The 24,910-nt window shown below is 35.7% G+C and overlaps 1 protein-coding gene across 1 annotated transcript in view; it reads left to right on the top strand.

Annotated features, from left to right (window-relative positions):
• The window catches only part of robo3 (roundabout 3), a 325,563-nt gene that overhangs the window by 254,275 nt on the left and 46,378 nt on the right, over window positions 1–24,910 (top strand). The window contains exon 3 of the mRNA XM_074171440.1: window positions 8,589–8,909. Within this exon, the coding sequence (XP_074027541.1) occupies window positions 8,589–8,909 (321 nt within the window). The remainder of the gene's footprint in view (window positions 1–8,588; window positions 8,910–24,910) is intronic.

The following is a 24,910-nucleotide window of genomic DNA, read 5'->3' as shown; positions in this document are numbered from 1 at the left end:
TCATTTAACATCATAGTAATGGGAATCTTCCGTTCCATAGAAAACCATACCTGAAATGTATAAGAATAAATGTATGCTCCCTGACTAACTGCTTTGACCAGTACTTACGCATTCTCCTATTGCCAATCGACGTTGGAGATCCGAAATTCCTCGCTAGGTTGAAATAGTTGTTATTGTTTGTTTCTCAGTTTTCTTCACCTATCATTTTTTTCAGCCGTTGCCTGCCTTATTCTCTATACCTTTCCGAGAATATTTCTTGCATAGATTGTTATTCATCACTTCCAGAAGGATTACTACATATTAGAGCCATATCGCCTGAAAAACAATATTAGTTAGCTCTGGGTTTCTGAATACTGTTTGATATTTTCGGTAAATATTCTGCATAATATGAATGCTCTAATATTTGTACTGAAAGGGAAGGTTATGGCGACTTACCTTATATGTTTCTATTCCATCGCATGAATAAGGATTGGTAAATAGTTGAAAATAGGTTGGAACAATATATTTTGTAAATAGTCGTAAACAAGGTTAAAAGACAGCTGTTGGTTGACATCTGCCGAACTTTCGTAGTGTCGTTCCGTCGACTTACACCGAACTAGTTCTACAGTTGTTCACGGGTGGAGGATTTATCGGTTACTCAAGTTGTCAAGGGTTGTTTTAGGGTTGCATTGCTTTGAGAAGGAGTTTTGATGGGTCATGGACTTGTTGATGATGTATCAAGTGGCTGTGGAGGAATTGTTAGATTTATGATGTTGTGCACAGCGCCCCCTTGGTGCTTGTAGTGTAGATTGGATGCACTGTGGCAACAACTGGTTAGCTGTCAGATGTGGCATTCTCTTAGTATTTGGAAGTTAGCCTTCGGTGAGCTTGGTTCGGAGTTCAAAGGGTATCATCAGACTGATTGTAGGATATATTTGGTTGTATTTGTGCCATCCTTCACGGGGATTATTTCTACAAGTCAGGATTGTATAGTGGAAGACTGATTGGTCATTTTGGTGTGGATATTTGCAGTCGGAAACTTAAGCTCTTTTGAGGATTTGTGGTGGATACCGAACTCGTGCCAGGTGGAAGGATTTCCGAAATTAGGTATGTCTGAATCACTGTCGCATCTCTCATGTGATCTTAGCTATGATATCACTTCTTCAATTCTACAACCTTCGTTTCTCGTCTCTAGATTCATAAGAAACAGAAGGCCCTCAGTCACTCATCAAGTCCCAGCAGGACTTCCGTGCAGAACACCGCACACGAAGAATCGTATAGAAAACCCCTTGGCCAGGGTAAGAATTTTACCATTAAATGTGTTTTAAATGATTTTAGTAATTTCTGGTTCCATCGTTATATCTCAACTGAATATTAGTATTGAAGAGAGGTTTCAACACTCATTCAATTTTCTTGATTTTTACGGATCATATGGTTATACAGGGCACCCAAAAATATACTCTTGTTATCTTGCTACTTTGCTTGATGAAAATATACCAGGGGTATTGATTAGTCAAATAGTCCTATTGAATGGGGGTTGAATCTCACCTTGTTTCATCTGATTCTGATTGAGAATTTTCTTCCGTAGGGTTTTTCTTCCTGCTTTTTCTTCCTGTTTTTCTTCCTGTTTTTCTTCCTGCTTTTTCTTCCTGTTTTTCTTCCTGCTTTTTCTTCCTGTTTTTCTTCCTGTTTTTCTTCCTGTTTTTCTTCCTGTTTTTCTTCCTGTTTTTCTTCCTGTTTTTCTTCCTGCTTTTCTTCCTGCTTTTTCTTCCTGTTTTTCTTCCTGCTTTTTCTTCCTGTTTTTCTTCCTGTTTTTCTTCCTGCTTTTCTTCCTGCTTTTTCTTCCTGTTTTTCTTCCTGCTTTTTCTTCCTGTTTTTCTTCCTGTTTTTCTTCCTGCTTTTCTTCCTGCTTTTTTTTGTCTTCGTCAAGGGTTCCTGTTTTCCTTTATTTTCTTTCTGGATCTTATTTGGTGATCCATTACTGGTCCAGCTTGTCGTGCCCTACAGGGTGATCTATCTTGGTGGTGCTACAGGGTGATCCATCTCCGCCGTACTACAGGGTGATCCACCGGTGCTACAGGGTGATCTATCTTGGTGGTGCTACAGGGTGATCCATCTCCGGTGCTACAGGGTGATCCATCTCCGCCATACTACAGGGTAGCCTAACACCATATACCGGGTGGCCCAAAAGGAGCACGCAAGTTATAATTGAATTAATTGAATATTTGTGATATACTGAGATATTTGAATAATTGTTGCCCTTATGTTTATTGATACCTGTTGATATAGTGTTTGTTTATCGTTTATTGATTAAGAGTTTGTTATTGATACCTGATTGACATAGATATTTGTGAAACGGAAATTGAGGTATATTCTTCCTTTCACGATTGCTGATTGACACCGATGCGCCTACGCCTGAGCTCACGCGACGCAAACGAGTTTGTCTTACCATCCGATACTAGTATTTACGATTTCACCTACTCAATTTTCGTGGTAGTTTTACTCGACGTATTGTAGTTTTTTTTGAGCGTCGTTACTACCGTAATTTATGGCTGATTGAATTCGTGGTTAGATACACCGCGCTCTTGTATGGACATTTGAACATCGCGTAGTAGTGTGAATATTGCATTGTTGTCTTAGAAGCGTTGTTGGTTAATCCATGCAAGTTAGGATTACTGAATAAATCATATTGGGGATTTTTATCTTTTATTTCCAATATTAATTGGTAAGTTATTGATATTGTGAGTTACTTAGGGTATCTGGAGGATTAAATTTACCTGGCGCCCATTAAGATCTATTTGAAATTTGCTAAGTTGTTTAACCCACTCCCGTCTCCACTGTTTAGCTTAGCCGCGGATACCCATCTGTCTTATTTGTTACCGACAGATGATTTAGTCCCCTCTTGTGGTTTGTGAGTTCATACAATGGAAAAAGGAAATTGTCACATGTTACTAATGAATGAATGGTCACAATGACAGGTTATTAGTTATGAAAAACTTTTTTTATATTAAGTAAACGAGGAAGTTTATAACATTCTAGCTATAAATAATTGATGTGTGGGAAGCTTAGAGGCTTTATACCCACTAATTAACATCAAAATCAAAAAACGCCACATGAAAATGAATTGTAATTGTTCGGTCTCAAAATCTTGCTATCGAAATTATTATGTTTTTTCAAGTAAAGCTTAATTTTTTAGTATTTAGCCTAGAGTTGTCAGCTCTAAAATTTGTACAACAACACAGATTGTTTCATGGCATTATTTTTATACTACGTATTGTTAACTAATCTTGTTTGAGTTATTCAATTGTTGTTATACCTAATCGGGGTTTTCCAGTTAGTTTTCTAATGTACGGGTCTTTTCTAATCCACTTATCCTCATAAAATTCAATATTCTCGAATATCTTTTCCTAAACAACCCGAATATTCAAGCCTAATTCCATGTATATAATGTAAACTACAAATAGCTACTTTCAAATTCCTCAATTGTTCCTTTGTAATTCTTGGGAATTACGCGCTATTATAAACTTTTTTACCTACCAAACCTCTGTCTATCCCTACAACGACGAAGCTGACCCCTTCTCTAACTTTCGATGTGAAACATTGCCATTTTTGTAAAATCATTCATTACGTTTCAAACCTTGTAAGAGTACAGTAAAAATTAAATCTTGTCTTGTCTACAGTACATCTAGCTAGTTATTTGTCTTATCCTATCTTTCCACAAGAGTTATTGTAATTCTTGTGTGCATTTAGCATTCACACTAACGATAAAACAATCGTGGGTCAAAACACTAATGAAAGAGACTGGAACTGAATTGAATGGGAAAAGGAGAATCACCTGTCAAAAATATAATATGAAGAAATAAAATCCAGATGACATGGAACAGTGACAAGAGATCTGCAAACACGACAGAAGAAGGACCACCACATACATATCACCTCGTGTTCTGAGCAAACCATCTATATATGCCATCTTGTTACAATAATTTGTGAAAGTAATTCAATGTCAATGTCAACATGTTAAACCAATTAAATATAGTGTACTCAGAAACATTGCATCTTTCTTTGGCAACAAACCATATATGTCCGAGCATTGATAAGAGATAAAGGTTCACAAACTAAATAAATACACCCCCATCCATAAAATCCATGAACATGAATAACCCTGATTGGTATCTTCATCCGCATTTTGGAATCCTTGATCGTAGATAGGTATTTGAAGGGAGGTAGGATCAAATGTAAGCCCATCATAATGATGTTAAACCCACTGAGATCGACCAACTAATCGACTAGTGGACCTACAATACCCACGATATTTCACCCTCCGTTTACAAGGACCATAAATCGGATCAGCCTCATTCATTTCTCCGACGCGGCATTTTCCCAAAATCAATACCAGAAAAGTGATATTTGATACTTCTCAACAATTAATGTGCAATCTCGTACCATTTTGCTGTTTCTCATTCAGGCAAATAGATGGGAAATGTGTCAATCATCATAATTCTTTATTTCAATAATATTTTTTTCCAAAATTTTGTTGACGTTCGTACCGTAAAAAACAAAGAGAGCTTCTTCGGCAACATTTCCAATTCGAAAAAGTGCATATAAACCTTTCACGTTTCTAAATGTATCTTGTTTTAAACTATTATTCATCCAACGGATCATATTTTACAATATTGACACAATTTTAACATTTCATAAATTAAATGATTTGCCACAAACCTCACAGACATTGTAAGTACAACATTTTACAACAATTTTACAAAATTTTTATCCAAATCATTATGTCGTAGCTCTCTGATGATGACAGTAAGCATTATCGAAATATTGGAAATATAATGTTATTAGAGTACACTTGGTCTTTCGCTATTATTCTAAATAATTTCAAGATGTTGTTATGATTCAGTCGGCAAAGACTAGAGTCGTTTCCCCTAAATGAATCTCTAGAGGTTCAGCCGTTCTCTGTTTTGTGTGGTAAATAATAAACTGTGTCTTGCTAGCATTGATATGAAGACTATTAATGGAGAACCATAAAATGATTTTTTCCATGAGAGCATTGCAAGTTCGTTGATTGAGATCGTGAGATTTTTGGGATACTAATATGGAGGGATCATCAGCGTATAACGTTAATTTAAAATGTGAGAGGTATTTTACAATGTCTGCTATGTAGATTGAAAATAGAGCTGGAGCAAGAACACTTCCCTGAGGAACTCCAACTTCCACAGGTGCAAGATGATAAGGGTGAATTATGTTTCGACCGCTATTCTCATTGCAAGATGTTTATACATACTGATATCTATTTTTGAGAAAAGATTCGAACCAGCTAAAAGCAGATCCCCTGATACCATAAGACCAAAGCTTGTCAAGTAGTCGATCGTGTGGAACACAATCAAAGACTTTACTTAAGTCACAATTTATGCCTATAGGGCTCTATTTTTTTCTAATTCATTGAGAATGTGTATATATGTATCTGTGGTTGCCGTAGATGTAGATTTAGATTTTCTGAATCCATGCTGTTCTAGGATAATTCGAAACTTTGCAATGAATGAGTTTAGCCTCTCTAGCATACAATATTCAAAAAGTTTGGAAAAAACTGATGTAAGTGATATGGATAATTTTCAACTCTTTCAGAATATGAAAGACACATTTTCTGAAAAAAATAACGACATCGTGCTACGTAATATAATAATCTCTTCCGTAATGGTCAAACTCCGCATCAGACGAGCACAATGGCGATCCAGAACCAAACCAAACTCCACCTAACAAGTTCATTACCATACGAGAAGCATAGATATTACTTTAACGCTACCCATTTCACAAACAAAGGGGTCAGCTCATTAGACCTGCAAAAATACCTCGTGAAAATTGTTCGTTTCGGAGTTGTAACCGTTGTTAATAGGGAAAATATCCGCCGTTATATTTGTAATTCGATGCTCGTTCCCATTTTCCGGTGTGATTGTTGACGTATTATTGCTGCGTCGACCCGGCTTGGGAGACGTCGAGCGTCGAGACGCCTCGTATTGAATCAGTCCATATATATTGTCTAGCGAACGTTTAAAGTGCCAAGCTAGAATGTAGAAATTGGATTATAATATGTTTCATTTCCCGGTTTATTTACAGCCTGGTGGGGCGATAAAAGCGAACGGTTGACTTCGGAAGCTCAGAATTTTCACCGTGGAACTATATTCGTGGAAATTTGGACTGATGAGGGGCTGTATGGGAATGAAACGTATTTGGGAACTTTTGAAAGGGTTGATAAAAATCCATCATCAATGTTTTTCTCTTGAATACCTCCATAGAGGATCCTTATTGTCCCCAAACCTTTTTTTATACTTCATCAACGAGCTATTGAAAAATACCAGAAATCCTATATTTGGCTCTGTATTCTTTCCTTTGATGCATGAACAACAGCTGCAAAACACTACTTCAGCCACAAAAAGTCCGAAAGAAATCAGTTTAACGTAATCAGGCAGTTTGTCAGAAAATGGAAAGCTGTTAACCTCTCACCAACTTCTAATATTTCAGGTATATAGCTCAAATCAGACGTTCTTTGGAATATTACTTACTAGATCACATTCAGTTTGTCGAATATCAGGGTACAGTCAAACTATTACATTTCTACTTCAGGGGTGCCCCAGGGGTCTAATTTGTGGCCAATGTTATTTTCAATTTTCATAAATGACATTTCGGTGCACTCAAAAACTAAAATTCAATGCAAAACTTAATGAAATGTAGAATACGAAAAATAACCCTGGATGTTAACGAAGTAGATGTTACAAACGTTCACCGCGAACGTCTTGGCAACATTCTTATCTCAAATAAAACTGTCTCCTAACATTATTTAACATATCAGGCGTGACCGACCTAATCGCAAGCATTATTCGTTCTTTTAAGTCATACAAATCTGAAGGTTTAGTTTTGTACACATTGCTTTTTACTTATTCCCATAAAAAAATTCAATGATGAAAGATCAGGAGATCGCGCTGGCCATTCAATCGATTCTGGCCTCCCTATATACCAATTAGGAAATGCTGTATCGAAGTATTGCCGGACATCAACTTGGTAATGTGGCGGTGCTCCATCCTGCCGAAACCATATCGTATTCACTGGAACTTGAGGGTTTCCTGGATCAGGATATGAATTTGCTAAACTTAGAATGACATAATTTTAAAGTAGTGCGAAATAATTATCACCATTCAAGTTGCGCTCAATGAAAAAATGACCAATGATATGGTTTCCTACAATTCCTGCCCAAAAATTAACCTTTTGAGGATATTGCGTGTGTTCTTCTCTCATCCAATGAGGATTTTCCGTTGACCAGTAGCAGCCGATTAGCATGACCGTTAAGAGACAAAGTACACTCATCAGAAAACATAACGTCTTCTAACTGGATAATATTGTTATTTAACATGTCCATCATTTGCTCACAAAAATAAGTTCTTCTATCAAAATCGTCTTCCATGAGCTCCTGAGTAGGTATCATTTTATAATGATGCATTTTATTTCCTTCTAATATGTTTACTATTGAGGTATGACTAACATTAAGTGTAGTGAATGCCTGTCTACTCGATGTATGTGGGTTTTTCCCAAACTCAAGCATCACATCCAAGTTGAGTCCATCACTCATTGCATTGGCAGCTGCTTTTTTTTATCTGCCCCACATGACCGAGCTCCCGAAACAGCTTCTCAATTTTGCTTATTGTTCCTTGAGATATGGGCGGTAAATTAGGAAATTTTTAATGAAATAGGCGAGCTACTACCTGTTGTTTTCGAATCTCATGTCCGTAACCAATGCCAATGCCTAAAATAATAATTTTACAATTATTATTTTAGGCATTTCTGTTAATCTATCCATTTGTCAGACTCGAAGTTAACGAACTTTAAACTTAAATTAATATACTGACAACAACATACAAATCAATTCGACAAGGCGTTTCAAACTAACGTTGCTACGGCAATTATTCACAGTTTTTCAAAAGACACCAGATGAAAAGAACATTGCTATAGTTTTTGCTTACTTTCTTATTGTCAGTACTCCAACATGAAATAAGTTTTGAGTATATTGCAATACACTTTCAGTCTATTTATTGAATTTCGATAACCATTTGAATTTAATTTATTTTATCTTAATTGTTGCAATAAACTCGAAACATTTTTGAATGAAGAATAAAGAAACCTTCAAAACAATAGATCACAAGCCTGTAATTCTCATTTGAAAAATTGGGGGTTGTACCTGTCATTCGACGGGGGTAGAGGGTAGCATCGGAGTAAGTCAAATTATAATTCAAATTTGACGTATTTTTGGGATTTTGTTGAAATATATACCGTAACCGAAATAATGAATATATCTCATTTGGCTTTTACACACCAATGTATGTAAATTCATGTATATCTGCATTCATTTTGTTTGATTTCCCATTTTTCGTCAATTTATGTGAGTATATTTATTGACTAGCGCCCTAACAGCTCACCTAACTAAAGAACATCAACGCCTTGATTGTGACGTTGATGAAATTGATGTTGATGATTTTTTTCAGCAAATTTGAATCATACTGTTGTCACAATGTCCTAAACCAGAGTCATCCTCCTCATTGAATCACATTTATTTTCAGGCTATCACCACACAAACCACCAACCGCCCAGAATAACCGAACACCCTGTCGACACCACCGTAGCTCGACACGAACCGGCCACCCTCAATTGCAACGCACAAGGAGATCCCGAGCCCACCATCACTTGGTACAAGGACGGCCTCGTCCTGAGGACGGCCCCTCAAGACGCCCGCTCGCACAGAGTCCTGTTGCCGGCAGGAAATTTGTTCTTCCTGCGAGTAGCGCAGAGCAGGAAGGAATCAGATGCAGGGGTGTATTGGTGTGAGGCCAGCAACGTGTTGGGAAAAGCTCGCAGCAGAAACGCTACTCTTACTGTTGCTGGTGAGTATCTTCTGTTTTCATTCACGAACTTATTTATTTTTGAGGCAATATGCCACTATGAAATAAGGAAAAAATATGGAACGATGGTAAATTTTTATACGCTTTATATTAGCTCCAACTGTATGTATGTTTGTTTGTATGTATGTTTGCTTGTAACTCTCAAGCTCAGGATCTGTATTGACAGAATTATCGGCGTTATTGCCTCATCTATTCGCGGGCAGATGGCGCTGACGTAACCTCATTGATATTTCTTGATCTATTCGCGGGCAGATGGCGCTGTACGTAACTATCAATTATTGCTTGATCTGTTTGTGGGCAGATGGCGCTATACGTAACTATCAATTATTGCTTGAGATATTCGCGGGCAGATGCCGCTATACGTAACTTTAATACGTTGTTCAATAGAAAATCGACATAAAAAACAAATCTTAAGAATTATAAGTGCTAGCGAAATTTTGTACTGCAGATAAAATATTTAAATATTTATAATTACCCGTGATTCAATACAGAAAAAAAATTTGAACGAAACGGAAGATACATTTTGAAATCTAATTCGATTATTTGAAAGCAAACCAGAATATGGATTTTAACAATGAAAACTTAATCGTAAATTGTATACCTAAAAAATTCAGTTACCCAAATATTTCAAAAAATCGAAAAATTAGAATTGAGGTGCTTGACATACATATCAAATCAAAAGATTGATTTGAAAAATAAAATTATTCACTGAAAAAATATTTTTAGTCCATTAATACTTTGAATAAAACTTCAAATCAAAACATCAAGACTGAATTGTTTTAATAATAATATTTATTTTCCTTCTGACATCTAAAATGTATAGGAATAGTCATTAATGAAATATAATAAAATAAAGTGGTTACAAAACGAAACAAAATACCACAAAAACTGGGTATCACAATAGAAGTGCATGAAAATACATTAAACAAGCACAAGTTAATATCAAAAATTTTCTTTGAAATACTCATCTAGTGAGTAAAAATATTTCTCCAAAAGAAAGTCATTCAAAGCTTTTTTAAAAATAATGTCTTTGTTGCTTTTATGATTTCAGGATGATGGTCATATATCCTAGGTCCAATACAATTAGGAGAATATGAAGTAATATTGAGTCTCGCATATGGAACGTGAATATCATTTTTTTGCCTTGTGTTCAATGTATGAATGTTGAAATTTTTATAAAATTTGTCAATATTCATGAATATATAGACGCATACTTCAAGTAAAATCCCTAGATCGCTTAATAATTTAAATCATTTCATTCAGAAAAATGTTTCTATTCATGTATTTTTCTACTAGTTTGAATCGTGGTTTTACTAACTTAGAAAGGTGTTCTACCCATGATAGCTGATATGAGGTTGGTAATTTACTCATTATTTCATTCACTACAATTGAATTATGTAAATGTTCTTCCTCATTGAGCGATTCTATAGTAGCTACAAAATTTTTGATTTCATCACAAAACTCTATGAATAACTCAAGCTTTTCTTCTCTCACGGGTGGAAATTTCTTTATTTTCTCTAACAACATCATTATTATATGACCTGGCCGACCAAAACGATTTTTCAAGAAATCAATAACATTTTGTGGCATTATTAAAAGGGATTGAACAATTTTTTTGGCATTTCCTTTTAGGCACTTCTGTAGTCTAGATTGATTTTCCTCGTTTGAAAATCCACAAATAGCGTTAGAATTATTATAATGATAAATAAAATTGGGCCATTCACTTGGATTTCCGTCAAAAATGGGAAGTTCTCGTGGCAGAGATTGCCTTGTTAATATTTTTGTCATCTGAGGAAGAGTCATTTGATACATATTGTTATGAAAGAAAGGGGTAGAATACTTTTCCGGACTATTTTTAGAATGAGAATCTCTTACCAATTCATCTTCTTTTACCATAAATATCGAATGCTTATCCTCACCATCATGCCCGTTTGTCCATGGAGTTTTACCGTCGATCCAATCTTCCACGTTAGGCTTTTGGGACTGATGCATTGACATTAACTCACTTTCATCACTATTCTCTTCAATTTCTGCTACTTTCAGGGCTAGTTCTAGATCTATAAGCTCTTTTTCTAATGTTTTCTTCTTTATTGCCGTTTCGATTTCCAATTTATTCAGTCTTGAAGCTTGACTACTCCTACTGCTTCCTTTTAGTTTGGAAGGAGATTTTCTGATTGCTCCTTGACCTTCAACTGCTGTCACGACTACATCAGATTTAGCCTCTAGCTTCTCTTTCTTTTCTTTCAATCTTTGACTGTACCTCAGGTTTTGAACAGATTTGCTTGCATTCATGCTATCCATGGTGTTGTTTCTTTGCATATCTCGAAGGACCATATGTTTTTGAATTTCCTGCAAATTATTATTTATTCCGGGTCAAAAAACGATATGTTTTTGAATTACCTGCAAATTATTATTTATTCCGGGTCGAAGAACGAAATTTTATATTCTTTTAGAAAAGTCAGACGTCTTTCAAAAACTTTACTTTTTTTTTTCAACTAAAAACGATATACAGGGTGTAATCACATAACAATGATAAATCTATAACAGACGCATACTTCAAGAATATATAAGCTTGCTAGAGGTAAAATGTTATAAGAAGGAAAAATATTTCTACATGAATGTTCACAAGAAACTCCTGCCATAAGTCTCAAAATTTTCTTTTGGTTAATGAAAACATCCCGTGAATGGATAGTATTACCCCACAGACACAACCCATACCTCAGTCGTGAATTTACTTGAGCGTGATAGAAAGTTATCAACTGATTTTGTTTCAGTACTTTTTTTAAATTCCTGAAAAGAAACGTTTTTTGCCTAATATGAAACCTTACGATTTGTTTTTCGACTGGTTGAAATGAAATCTAATAAAATTAACGTAAAATCGTCAGTGTATGCTGTGTACATCTCATTCCCTAAAACATTCTCTATATCACTAACGTAGAGAATGAAGAGGATAGGACCTAAAATTTTTTGAAATTATTACTGCAAATTTTACAGCTTTCCGCCCTCTGTAGAAGACTTACTGCATATCAATATTACTATAGAATTTGACACCTCAAACTTTATTGTATTGTTTGAGAAAAATTTCACATTCGTGCGCCGTCTGTTGAAGATTTATAATACTAGTGACTAGAACACGAAAAATTAAAGAACACGCGTTTGAAGAACAACGAATCAAAAAGTTAAAAATAATTTTTCAAATAATGGTTGCATAAATATCGACAAGAAACGACCGAAGTAAATAATTTTCCACGACAAATCCAACATTTCAATTGGTCTTTGTTACTTTGTGACTAATTCAAAATATTTGGCATTAGTTTTGAATAGTCAAAAAAAAGTTTTTTTTTCAATCACTAGGTCTAGTAATCTATGAATGTCAATCTTCGAAAATAGGGGAAAATAAAACTTTTTAGAAAGTATTACGTGACGAACTTTCAAAAAAACAACGTCCATGAGATTTGTATCAATAAGACGAAAGGAAAATGATACAAATGAAAAAAATTGTTCAAATCCAAAAGAAGAATATAGAAGTCAAAGTACCCGAAAGATTATATGGATGTGGCATTAGTTTATATTCAACAAGGCACAGAAATCAAAATTTCACGTAAGTCAAATGGAACGCTGTCAATCGATAGTAATGATGACGATGATAATGAAGTTGGAAGTTGCCATTAGTCTACTTCATTTCCAAAAGAAGAATATAGAAGTCGAAGTACCCGAAAGATTACATGAATGTGGCATTATTTTATATTCAACAAGGCACAAAAATCAAAATTTCACGTAAGTCAAATGGAACGCTGTCAATCTATAGTAATGATGACGATGATATTGAAGTTGGAAGTTGCCATTAGTCTACTTCATATCCCGAAGATGACAACAACTTGGTTTCCTGTTTTAAAATCCATTTTTTCCAATATGAGATGTTCCCGGAGTAATTTCATTGCGAACGAGTTCTATAATAGACTACAGTTTTGTAAATCACATTTCAGTTCTAACAAGACCTCCCCTTTCCATTTAAAAAAGTTGGTATGGTCCTCTCAGCGACAAATGATGCCACCCTGAATGTTTTCCACATTGTATGTCTCTCTGTATGATCAAATAAAGTTATCCGCTTCCATAACCCATCACCAATAAACTTAGACAGTGAAATGTCAAGTTCGACCGCTTCCACTACTAGACGTTATTCATCCACTAAAGTGTCCCAAAAGCAATGTTGAACTTTCACTACATTGGCACGAGATTGATTCTGAATGAAGCAATATACATAGAAAACAAAAGGCCATATACGTTACATTACATCTGTATCTGTAGAGTAGAGTGAAGACCTACAGCACTTAGGCCACATGTGACCCTTTGTACATCCTCCCGAGGAGTTGTCCTCCTAGGTCATCGTTCATCCTCTGCTTTCCAGGAAGGTGGACAGGTCACTAGGATACATCTCCTTTATATTGGCAGGTATAGGCCAAGACTCGCCAAACACACACTCTCTTTGGCAACCTTGAGGAGTCTCACGGTGGCCTCCGCGAAGGTTTTGGAAGGTGCAGCGACATTACTGTTGTTGTGCGGCTTCTTCAACCTTCTTGGGGTTTCCTCCGTGGAGGCGCACGTAGAGGAACCGTCTGTCCTGCAGGGACAGACGGTTCCTTGCCTTTATTCAAGGCGGAGCTCTTGGAGACCTCCGCAGGAAGTGCCCTTGCTGTTGGAGGTGGAGTGGGGGAGAAGGAGGGTGCACTTATAGTTGCTGTCACTTCTGCTTCTTTCGCTATCTTTCTCCTTTTGGCCTCGGCACCGCGAATGCGCTTACGCCTTGGCCTTTGTATTACACCACGAGGTGATCTGCTATGTCCAGCCTCACTCCAAGCGGAAGATTGGGGTGGACATTTCTGTTCTTTCCCAGCCACCGCCTCAGATTGACGTGAGCACTTCTGTCCAGCCTCGTGATTGTTTTTTTTGTTTTTGTGTTTGTTTCATTCATGTGTGTTCCCATAAGTAGCAAGGGAAGAGTTGGTCACCCCTGGCAGAGCCCCGCATCACCAGAGGTTTCGCTCGGTTCCCCAAAGGAATCATTCGTAACCGCATCTCACCCTGTGGCCTTTCAGCTGTCGGTATGATTCCTTACACTTCAGCTTGGGTAGGCTGGTCCACGGTGGCATGTTTTGCAAAGTCTTTTGGGGAGTTTTAGTTCACCTCGCCCTTCTTATTTCTGCCACCGACCAGGAGTCCGGCGACCCCGTCCGTAAGGCCACACTGGCTTCCCGGACAGGGCCTCTAGTCCCCTGGCCGTTTCCCTATCCGCCACCTGAGGACGCGCCCGATAGGTAGCCCCACACACGGGTTACATTACATTTATTACCAAAAATACCGGCAAAACTGACATCCAAAGGTAGTTATGAGCCATTAGATGTTTGACAAGCCCGTAGAATGATAAATAGAATGTTTCCGAATCGTTCAAGAATCTAGAACGATGTAACTCTCGTTTGGGCATTATCCATAACATAACCTAAATCCCGTTTATTTGAAAACACCGAAATGTCTATATATAGTCTATATATGCTGTCAGCATTTCCCGCGCGAATCTCTAAATAAGCCATTTTCATGCAAAGCGCCGCCTTCGAAAATAGTTGCACTAAGATAAACAACGTTTATTATGAGTGACACCTCCGCTGAATATAAAACATCCAATTTCATGCTTTGTGCCCGCCATTGTTGCTTTCCATCTTTGAAAGCGCCATAAAGCACCGACACAATGGGGCTCCCGATACCTCCACCCACTTCTTTTCTCAGTTCTCGAATTAAATTACCTGCACTTTATCTTCACCTAATGCCATTCCGGGTGTTGAGCGGCTGCCGTTTGTGATGAAATCGTTACTGACTGTATTCACTGCCGTTTTTCAAGATTGCAAAACGAGATTCACAATAGATACAGGGGTTTTATGAAAAAATCAGAAAGAAGAGCAGTCATTCGTCATCGGCGTTTGACAATGATAGTGTTGATGAACGCAATGTTCGACGTTTGCGAAATTTCGTTCCGGAGAGTCTAACCTTGAAGATGAGCCCCGAGGTGGTTAAAAAAACAACAATACTATAATAAAATAGTAATTGGTAAAAATATGTAATACATAATATACAGGGTGTTTGGTAGCTGGGTGCAAACCTTTAATGGGGGTGATACACTAGCCCATGTAGAACATATTCATACAAACATTTCTATTTTCTAGCGCGTTTTTTATTTTTAAGGGAACTTTTACGATTTTTAGTACAAAAACCCAAAATTGGTCAATTAAATGCTAATAACTTCGAATCTTAACAGAAATGTCCGGTTTTTTTATTTATTTTAGTAGTCTTGTGTGTCCCCAATCGTACTAAAGTAGTTTGAAGCACCATTGTGTCCAAAAAAGTTATGTACAGAGCATTTAAACTTTACAAAAAAAAGAAAGAAAATAAAAAATCTGACCTTTGATGCCAATTAAAAAAATAAATAAAATACATACAGGTGTTCAGACACCTTTGAAAACATGCTTAGTTATTGCTCTTTCGTTTGAGGTATCATTTACCTAGCTAAGTCTCAAACTTTTTTAATTAGGGTACCTGAACCAGTTAAAGGTCGTAAATATGGATTTTTGTGATATTAAAGAAAAAATTGTTTTGTACTGTGAAAATTTATTGTTGGTGTTCAAAATGTCCTCCACCATTGCGTATACACTTTCTACAACGATTTCGTACTTCAGTTGTGGTTACTTTCATTTGCATTTCCTGTTTCATAATTTCAAACGCTGCCTCTATTCGCTGAAGTAATTCTTCTCTCGTGGTGATTTCTGTTATGTATACGAGTTCTTTCACCCGACCCCACACAAAAAAATCCAACGGAGTCAGGTCGGGCAGGCCAGGGGATGGGTCCGTCTCTCCCGATCCAGTTGCCAGGAAAACAGCGGTTCAGGTGTTCGCGGACGCTTACAGCCCAATGTGCTGGGCATCCATCTTGCTGAAATGTGATCGGCCTGTCCGTGTCCAATATTGGCAGCTCGGCATCATAGAGTAAAATTGGCAAGTCGTTTATCATGAATTCGAGGTAATTTTGTCCATTCAAATTGTCAGGCAAAATGTGTGGGCCAACCAATGTGCGTCCGATGACCCCAGCCCACACATTTATTGAAAATTGTCTTTGGAAAGAAATCTGAAACAAAAATGCAATAAAATTAGTTAATTTAGGTAATTAAACACGTGTTGAACATGGGTAATAAAATAATAATAATAAAAATCATTCATTTACCTGTTTTTTCCAATTTGGATTGCTGTCCTTATCAGCCCATTCATGAAGGTTGTGGAAATTAGTAATTAGAACTTCGATTCGTCAGTCCAGAGGATGGACTTTAAGAACCACGAGTCGTCAATATCTGCGTTTAGCAAATAACACCACCGGCACCGGCCTTTGTTCAGTTTTCCCTTCTTTCAAGTTGGGCTAAGTTTCTTATTATTCCATGTAAGTCTAAAAATAATATCGCATATTGCTTTAGGATTTTCGTTCAAAGGTTTTTGAGCTGAATTTCATTTAAATTACTTTTTTTTAATTTTTCAAATATCCATATTTACGACCTTTAACTGGTTCAGGTACCCTAATTAAAAAAGTTCAAGACTTAGCTAGGTAAATGATACCTCAAACGAAAGAGCAATAACTAAGCATGTTTTTAAAGGTGTCTGAACACCTGTATGTATTTTTTTTTTTTAATTGGCATCAAAGGTCAGATTTTTTATTTTCTTTTTTTTTGTAAAGTTTAAAAGCTCTGTACATAACTTTTTTGGACACAATGGTGCTTCAAACTACTTTAGTACGATTGGGGGCATATAAGACTACTAAAATAAATTTAAAAAACCGGACATTTCTGTTAAGATTCGAAGTTATTAGCATTTAATTGAGCAATTTTGGGTTTTTGTACTAAAAATCGTAAAAGTTCCCTTAAAATCAAAAACGCGCTAGAAAATAAAAATGTTTGTATGAATATGTTCTACATGGGCTAGTGTATCACCCCCTTAAAGGTTTGCACCCAGCTACCAAACACCCTGTATATTGTAAAATATTGATATTTTTTTTAAATTTCCATTAAAACATGGAAAGATAGAAAAAAAAAACATTAAAATGGAAAATTGGGCCCTACAAAATCTGAAATGTCCAATGTATTCCTCTGTAGAATAAAAGCAATGCGTCAGAAGTAAGTTTTTTATTCTTATTTTGAATAAGTTCACACTTAGTGATTTCAATTTTGGTGGTATTATATTGTAGAGTTGATAATTCAGTGAATTTTTCTTGGATTTGGTTGGGCGGAACCTGTTTGATCTCAGGTTTTCTACTTGTCTGGTAGCATAGCGACGTATGTCCAAATTTTTGTAAATCTCCGTTAGAATTTGAAAAATGTACAAATGTGACAAGGGCATTATTCCGTGTTCAATAAATGAAGGTTGGAAGTGTTCCAGATAGCTTACATAGGACAAGATCCTGACAGCTTTTTCTGTAAACTAAAAATTGAGAGAGAGCCCCAAAGAATAGTAGCGTAACTTATATGCGAGTGGAATAATGAAAAATGTATTGTTCTGAGTGGATTTAAATTGGTTACAGTTTAAACTTGTCGTAGAACCAACAGAGCACTGCAGAGTTTACTTTTCATTTTGGTAATATGATGTTTTCAAGATAGGTAACTATCCAGAGTCACTCCTAGTGAACTTGGAGAATGAGTTCCTGTGGCATTCGTAGACGAAAGATAAAGAGACTGTGATTTATCGTTGTCAAGTTTGAGTTTATTGGCTGCGACCCAGTTTTCGGATCAATTAGCTAAATCTTCGTAAATTCTGTCCAGATCTGATCTCAGTTTACCAGCAAAAATGAACGTCGTATCATCTGCAAATGAAATAGTTTTCCCCGGAATCATATAGTTACTTAAGTCGTCAGTGTATACTATGAACAACAACGATCCTAATGTTGACCCTTGAGGGATACCATTCTCATTGTGTTTGAAATCAGATAAGGAATTTCCAATATATACCGCTTGAAAGCAGTTTTTCAAATAGAATTGTATCAGATTGAGTGGTACCACTTTTACCCGTACTAGTTTGATTTTTCAAGCAATATATCGTATGACACGCTATCAAATGCCTTGGAAAGATCACACAAAGTGATAGCTGCTTGATCTCATCTTCCAATGTAGATATTTGCAATGTCTTTCACGACATTAATGACAGCGGGAGCAGAGGAACGATTTGGTCGAGAACCATTGACTCAAAATAAGACCCCAATCGTTTATCCAGAATTTTTTCTATTAATTTCGCAAAACTGAGATAATGGAAACTCCCACAGAATTTCTCAAGTCCAGAACCAGTCATATGTGCTTTAATTTCCATCTTCAAAAAGATTTTCCTTGTCTTCAAGCCATTTTATGATTTGACTCAAAAAAAAAGAATAACTTTGATTAATTAGTTGTATAAGCAATACAGTTGTAATTCACCCAAGTGGGTATTTCAATATAAATATTTCAATTTGAAAATTTCAATTCATCACCATATGATACTTTAATCGGTTTAGTTTTTGTAGATTCTACCTCATTATTGTTCTATCACCTACTAACAGATCCAAGCAGAAGTTCTATTCCTTTCAAGTCGATTTCTAACTATGGCACTGTGCTTATTTCCCTTTTGTATTCCGTCACTTTCATCTTGATACAGAAATATAGCAAGAAATAAATTTTGGCGCCCAACTTGGGGCCGTTCCAATAGTAACAGCTATTAAGCTAGCACAATACTCCCTGTTACTAGGTATCATAATGTGGATTCTCATCTACATGGTCAATAACGAAAAATGCTATACCGGCAAGAAAAATTAATAAACACTTTTGGTTCAAATCTACTCTGAATACGATCCATTTCCGTGAATGATTCCTTTCTTTAGCCCTTAATAAATATTGTGTTACCGGTGATAACTGGCTTAGGAGCTGTTTCAACACTTTTTTGTTCCAAAGTTACGAATAAGCATTCTGCCTATTCATCCAAATTCAAAACAGTAAAAAGTCGTTGTATACAGAATGGAAATAACCCCCTTTCCATTTCTTCTTCTTCTTTTTTCTCAAAAGTACTGAAAACGGTTACTTTTGAAACGCATCCCGTTCGACTTTGTTATCTTGCCTCATTTAAAGGTTACGAAGGGAGACTATCTACTCCCGCACTGTACAGACACACTTATGTCATTTGATATATTCAAATATCCAACTTGGAAAATAAACTTTCTCTGCAATATGTTCAGTATGCAGCTTCAGTTGTTTAGGTTCATTTTTGCAATACAATCCAAGAAACCGCACAGGAAATTCGATGCGGTTGGGAAAAAAATGAAACCGAGCCAGCGATTAGACAATTGCTATTAGATTAGTACCAGAAAACAGAGTTTTCCGCTCCAGCCACTTATAACGTCGTAATTATAAATCAGTGACATTTTCATTGCCGTCATAAATTCCAATCTCCCACAGTTATTACATTAGGATCCGCCTGATTTATGGCGTATCGATTTCTCGACAAAAAGAGATTTTTTATATTCGAACGTCACTGCCTAAGCAGGTAGATGAAACTTACTCCTCGATAACAATTCAGGTCAGCATATGATGAACACAGAAATCGAGAAATCACACCTCGCAATATTTCACAGGAAAAACAGCTATTACAGATATTAATTTATTGCATGAATTTGATTGTCATCGTTCAGTAACACAATATTTCCTTTTTCTAGTTTCAGCAGTAGAATTACTTTATATGAGTTTCTAAAAATAATCAATAATGCGACCAAATTAAGAAAAGAGTGAAAATCCTAACGTAACTCGTTCAAATATCACTTTATTGTAAGATTTTCACATAACACTTCACAAAACCATGACACGTGTTTCACTATACAGTGTGTGAAAGCCAAATGAAAGAAATTCATTATTTCGGTTCTGTTTTAATTTGTTTAAAAACTGTTTAAAATCTGTTTTTCTATCAATTAGCTGTCGCACCCCTACGAACGACAACCCTCAGAAGTCAAAACTTGTGTGAGCTAAGGATTAACGAGGTCTTACCTTTTAACTGTGATTCCTAACACGGTTACGGTATTTTAACAAAATCTCGAACCACGTCAAATTTAAATTATAATTTGACATACTTCAACGGAAAAATGCTACCCCTACCTTCAACCACCCTCGAATAACAGGTACAACCCCCAATTTTTCAAATGGGAAGTATAGGCGTTCAGACAAAAAACTGCTTCTGTGTTATTTCATTCTTTTGAAGGGAGTTCTCCCTGTGAGGCCAATATAAATTTTAAAACAAGAACCACAAATCAACTCATATACTCCTGATCTATGGCATTTCTTCCTTTATCTTTTTAAATGAATTTGCTCATATTATCATTTGTTCTATAGGCAACGTCCAAATCTTTATTTTTCAAAAAACGAATGGATTGGCTTACTTTGGTGGGTTCACCAAAGTAGGTCAATATTCTATTAGGTATGCTTACTATCGGTTTTCGAAATTAGACAGACCTGGCACAACATTTGTTTCCATAGTTTTTAGAAAGAGTGGAATCAATAGTATTCACCTTGTTCATCGCAATGTTTTCAATGAAACTCTGTGTTTTTTATGAAAATTGCTTTCTAAATTTTGAATAGTTTGTGTGTAGCATATTACTGAATGTTGCTACTTTATGCCGTAATATATGTGTGGATTAATCATGAACATTTTACACAGACGAAAAATAATAATATTCCTATCTCATGACTGTCGTACTAGAAATAAATATAAACTACAACAACCATTCGCTAGATTAACAGTGTAGCTGAATCATCCGGAATCGATGCGGGTCAGGCTCTATAATGCTCCTGACGACAATATCAAATCTGCTTCTAGGTAAGCTGAAAAATCACACTTGTTCGTTGACGAATGTCTGCAGAAATGACCTTCTTCTTACCGATTGTTGAAAAAACAAGCTGCTTTCAACATGTTTTTAAGTATAATGGTGCTAGTAACCCCAAAAGGGTTCACCTATTATATTAAGGCCGTTTTGGCACTTCTTCTTCTTCAACCCATTCTAGTCATTGACCATCGAAACCAACAAGGTTGCTCAAGAAGTTACGCCATTCCATTGGTTTCTCTCTCAACCCTCAGGGTTTGTAAAAACGTATTCGAGTATACCCAAAGGTTTGTTACTTACTTTGGACCGAAACTTGTCAATCAAGTTCCCATTGAACTAGGAAATATAAAAAATATCAATGAACGCAAGATAACAATTAGATCCTTCGTTGATCACAACTTTGATTTCTTTAAAGAAATATTTGAATCAACTCACTGAATCATGTCTAATTTTTGTTATCTCATTTAGACCTGCCTCCTCTACGCCTGATTGTCTGGTTCAATCCTTCTTCGGGTTGATCATTGCTTTCTATTATTTTTTTTATTATAAATTTTTATTTCTCACTGATGGAATTGAGTAGTTTTTTGTTCTCACATTCATGATTGTGTTCAGATCTGGGAAAATACGCAACACAAGCTTTGCTTAGGCGTTTCCCAAGAACTGAACACCACCACTTATTTATAGTTATTAAATTATTATAGTTATTAATTAACTGTAATTATGAGTAAAATATGCTTACATCAATTATAGATAACAATATGAATTTGAATTGAAAAAATTGATTGATATAGGTCCTTCTGACATTTTTTCTTCGTCGACGACAACACCCTTCTTGTCATTGACGATATCCTCTACAAGAACTAAAAAGGGTACACAAGAACTTACGTCATTCCATTGTTCTCGGGGGTACATTTGAGCCTTTTTGACAACTGTTCACGTATCTACGTCACTTTTACACCCAAGAGTTAAGAGAACTCGATGGACTATATCTAGTTTAGCATCAATATAACTACTACTGTAATTTGTGCATACTTTTCTGTTCACAAGTACTACTCTTCTGTTTCCAAATACTCCTTTTTGACAGTCTAGTTTTAATTTTAATTTCAATATTTGTTTCACTGGTGTCTGTCTTTGTTAAACACATCTGACGTGTTACCCAAGTTAGTATATTACAATGTAGGATCCTGTATTGTAAATGAACACTTCTTCAACTAATAAATTGATTGATAACATCCAGAGCTGAACAAATTATTTTCAGGAATGTTAAGTTATACCCAGTGAAAAACAAAACTTTGAATACCGAACAATCATCATAGCCTGTACTTTCGTGCTTCCCCCTGTAAGTACGACAATACAACAATGACTAAAAAAAGTTCTCACAGCTTTGAAACATTGGCGTTTGAAAATTGATCGTGAGATCGATAACCAGCACCGATGTTCCTAATTATTTCATCTCCAGAAACGCAGCTTTGTTGACTTTATTTGGCTTTAATCTTCGGCTCTAAGTGCTTTGGTCGGTGTACCAACAAACAAACAGTTCAACCGCTAAGACAGGAGGGTAAATGTTTGTAAAACTCACAACTGAGTTTAGCGGAAGACAAATTGCACTGTCTCGTTTGGTCTTTCTAAGGCAATTCCATACTACTATGACTCAGGGTGATTTCTGATTGGGGTACAAATCATTTGTTTGTCGACTGAAGCGGATTACTGTCGAATGAACACATGAAACTTTATGAGAACTGAAGAACATCTTCAGATGTTCGTAATTAACCCTTTTCTTGCAGTTTGTTTATGAAAATAGAATTATTCATGAGTTTTTCGTCTCATCAGCCATGATATGGTTAGTAAATCGATAGGAAAGACTTGATGAAGAAAGATTTTAATTGAATTGATTTTGTTAAACGTAGGAAATGATTTTGAAGGTTGATATCGCATTTTTGGTGTGTTTAGTTAGATAGAAACTTGCCAATTTCAATATAAATGTGATAGTTATTGACATACCTTTGTTTGAGTGTATGATATGGAATGTCATTATTATTAGTGACCATCTGCTCCGCTCGGGGAGTTGATATGAGATTGTGTGGTAGTTGGTCAACTGAAAATCACAAGAAGTCGACGGATCTTACTTTATATACCCCTACCGCTGTTCCAAAACATTCTACAGCATTCAACAATGACCTGGACCGACTATTTCCGAACATTCCAAATCATTCCAGAATGTTCCAGTATATTCTGGAATATTCTTGAACACCCTCGAATGATCTGAACCGTTCTTAAAATGTCTACAGACGAAACTTGCAATTGTTATATCTTTGTAAGCACAATCTTCATTCAACATCATACAACTTGAATTTTTTTTTGAATTGGGCTTGTTTTCGAATTATATATTGTATTCAATTTAATGTTATTCAATTTATGTTAACCGTAGTATACATTATTCGATCTATAAACGATATATTCTCAACAACAATTACTGGTGTATAGCATTAAAAATTAAGTATAATCAAACAAACATGATAGTCGGTGTTTTGTACCATTCACCCAGTGCAAGTCACTCAATATTTCTTGATGATTTCGAAAACATCTGTGAAGATTTATGTACATCTAACAAAAAATTTATCTTAGCCGGCGATTTTAACATAAATCTACTCAAAAATGACACATATTCAACTCGTTTTCGAAATATAATAAACAGTCATGGAGTTTGTCAGCACGTAAATGAATGTACCAGAATTACAAATAATAGTACCTCTTTGATTGATTTTGTTCTCAGTAATTTCGATAATCAAACCATTGTACATCATGTGCCAAAGTTAACTGATCATTCCTTGATTTCAGTCAATTTGTCTAATAGAACAACGAGTAACTCAAAAACTCTGATTTCCTACCGAAATTTGGGCAGAACAAATATGGATACAATAACCAAAGAACTAATAAGCAACAATTATTTATTAAACTGTGTTGATGTAAATCGATTTTATAGTGATTTTATTTTCCAAACAGAAAATACTGTTAATATCATAGCTCCTCTCAAAACATACCGTTGTCATAAAAATAGTTTACCATGGTATGACCAGGATGTGCATAATTGTGCTAAAGCAAGAGATGATGCATATAAGACCTTTAAGAATAGCAAAAATGATGATGATTGGCAATGGTACAAAAAATTGAGGAATGATGTAGTAAATTTACTCAAAACAAAAAAACAGAAGTACTATTATAATAAAATTGATTCGAACACGAGAAATCCACGAGGCATGTGGAAAAGCATAAAATCGCTGATAAACACAACGAATAACTCTAGTTTCAGTAACGGCATCCAGTTTGAAATAAACGGTCAAGTAAAAATTTGCACGGAAACTCGTGAAATTGCTGAAAATTTCAATCTTTATTTCGAAACTAGTATCGAATCCATAGTTGACTCTATAAATGCTAATACAGTTTGGCAAGCGGGTGATGAGGCAGTGTCTACTTTTTCTGAATTTCAGCAGCTAAAGATAGCAGACCTTGCTAAAATAATCAACAACTTGGAAAACAAATCTGGGGCAGAAATTGTCGATATTAAATTTATAAAATATACTTTTGGTGTTATTGGGCATGTACTATTGCAGTTTGTAAATATTTCCCTACAATATGGACAATTTCCTAATGCATTAAAAGTCAGTACTGTTGTTCCGATACCTAAAATTCCAAACACAAATAAATCAAGTGAATATCGTCCCATTAATACTCTGCCGGGAATGGAGAAATTGTTGGAAATGGCTGTATACGATCAACTAATGAAATATATTAACAAGAACAATATCCTAATAACAAACCAATCTGGATTTCGAAAGAATTTCTCCTGTGAAACCGCTCTACAACTGACTGTTACCAAGTGGATACAATCAATTGATAAGGGAGAATACGTTGTTGCAGTTTTTCTTGATTTACGAAGAGCATTCGAGACAATTGATAGGAATATTCTTTTAAAAAAATTAGAATTAATTGGGATTAAAGGGGTTGTGCTAAATTGGTTTAAAGATTATTTAAATGATCGACAACAAGTCACAAAGATTGAAAGTGAATT

Source organism: Leptinotarsa decemlineata, unplaced genomic scaffold, assembly GCF_025532065.1.
Source record: "Leptinotarsa decemlineata unplaced genomic scaffold, Ldec_3_MD MMD2_tig00000010_RagTag_RagTag, whole genome shotgun sequence".
Lineage (NCBI taxonomy): Eukaryota > Metazoa > Arthropoda > Insecta > Coleoptera > Chrysomelidae > Leptinotarsa > Leptinotarsa decemlineata.
This window is presented reverse-complemented; position numbering and strand designations above follow the sequence as displayed.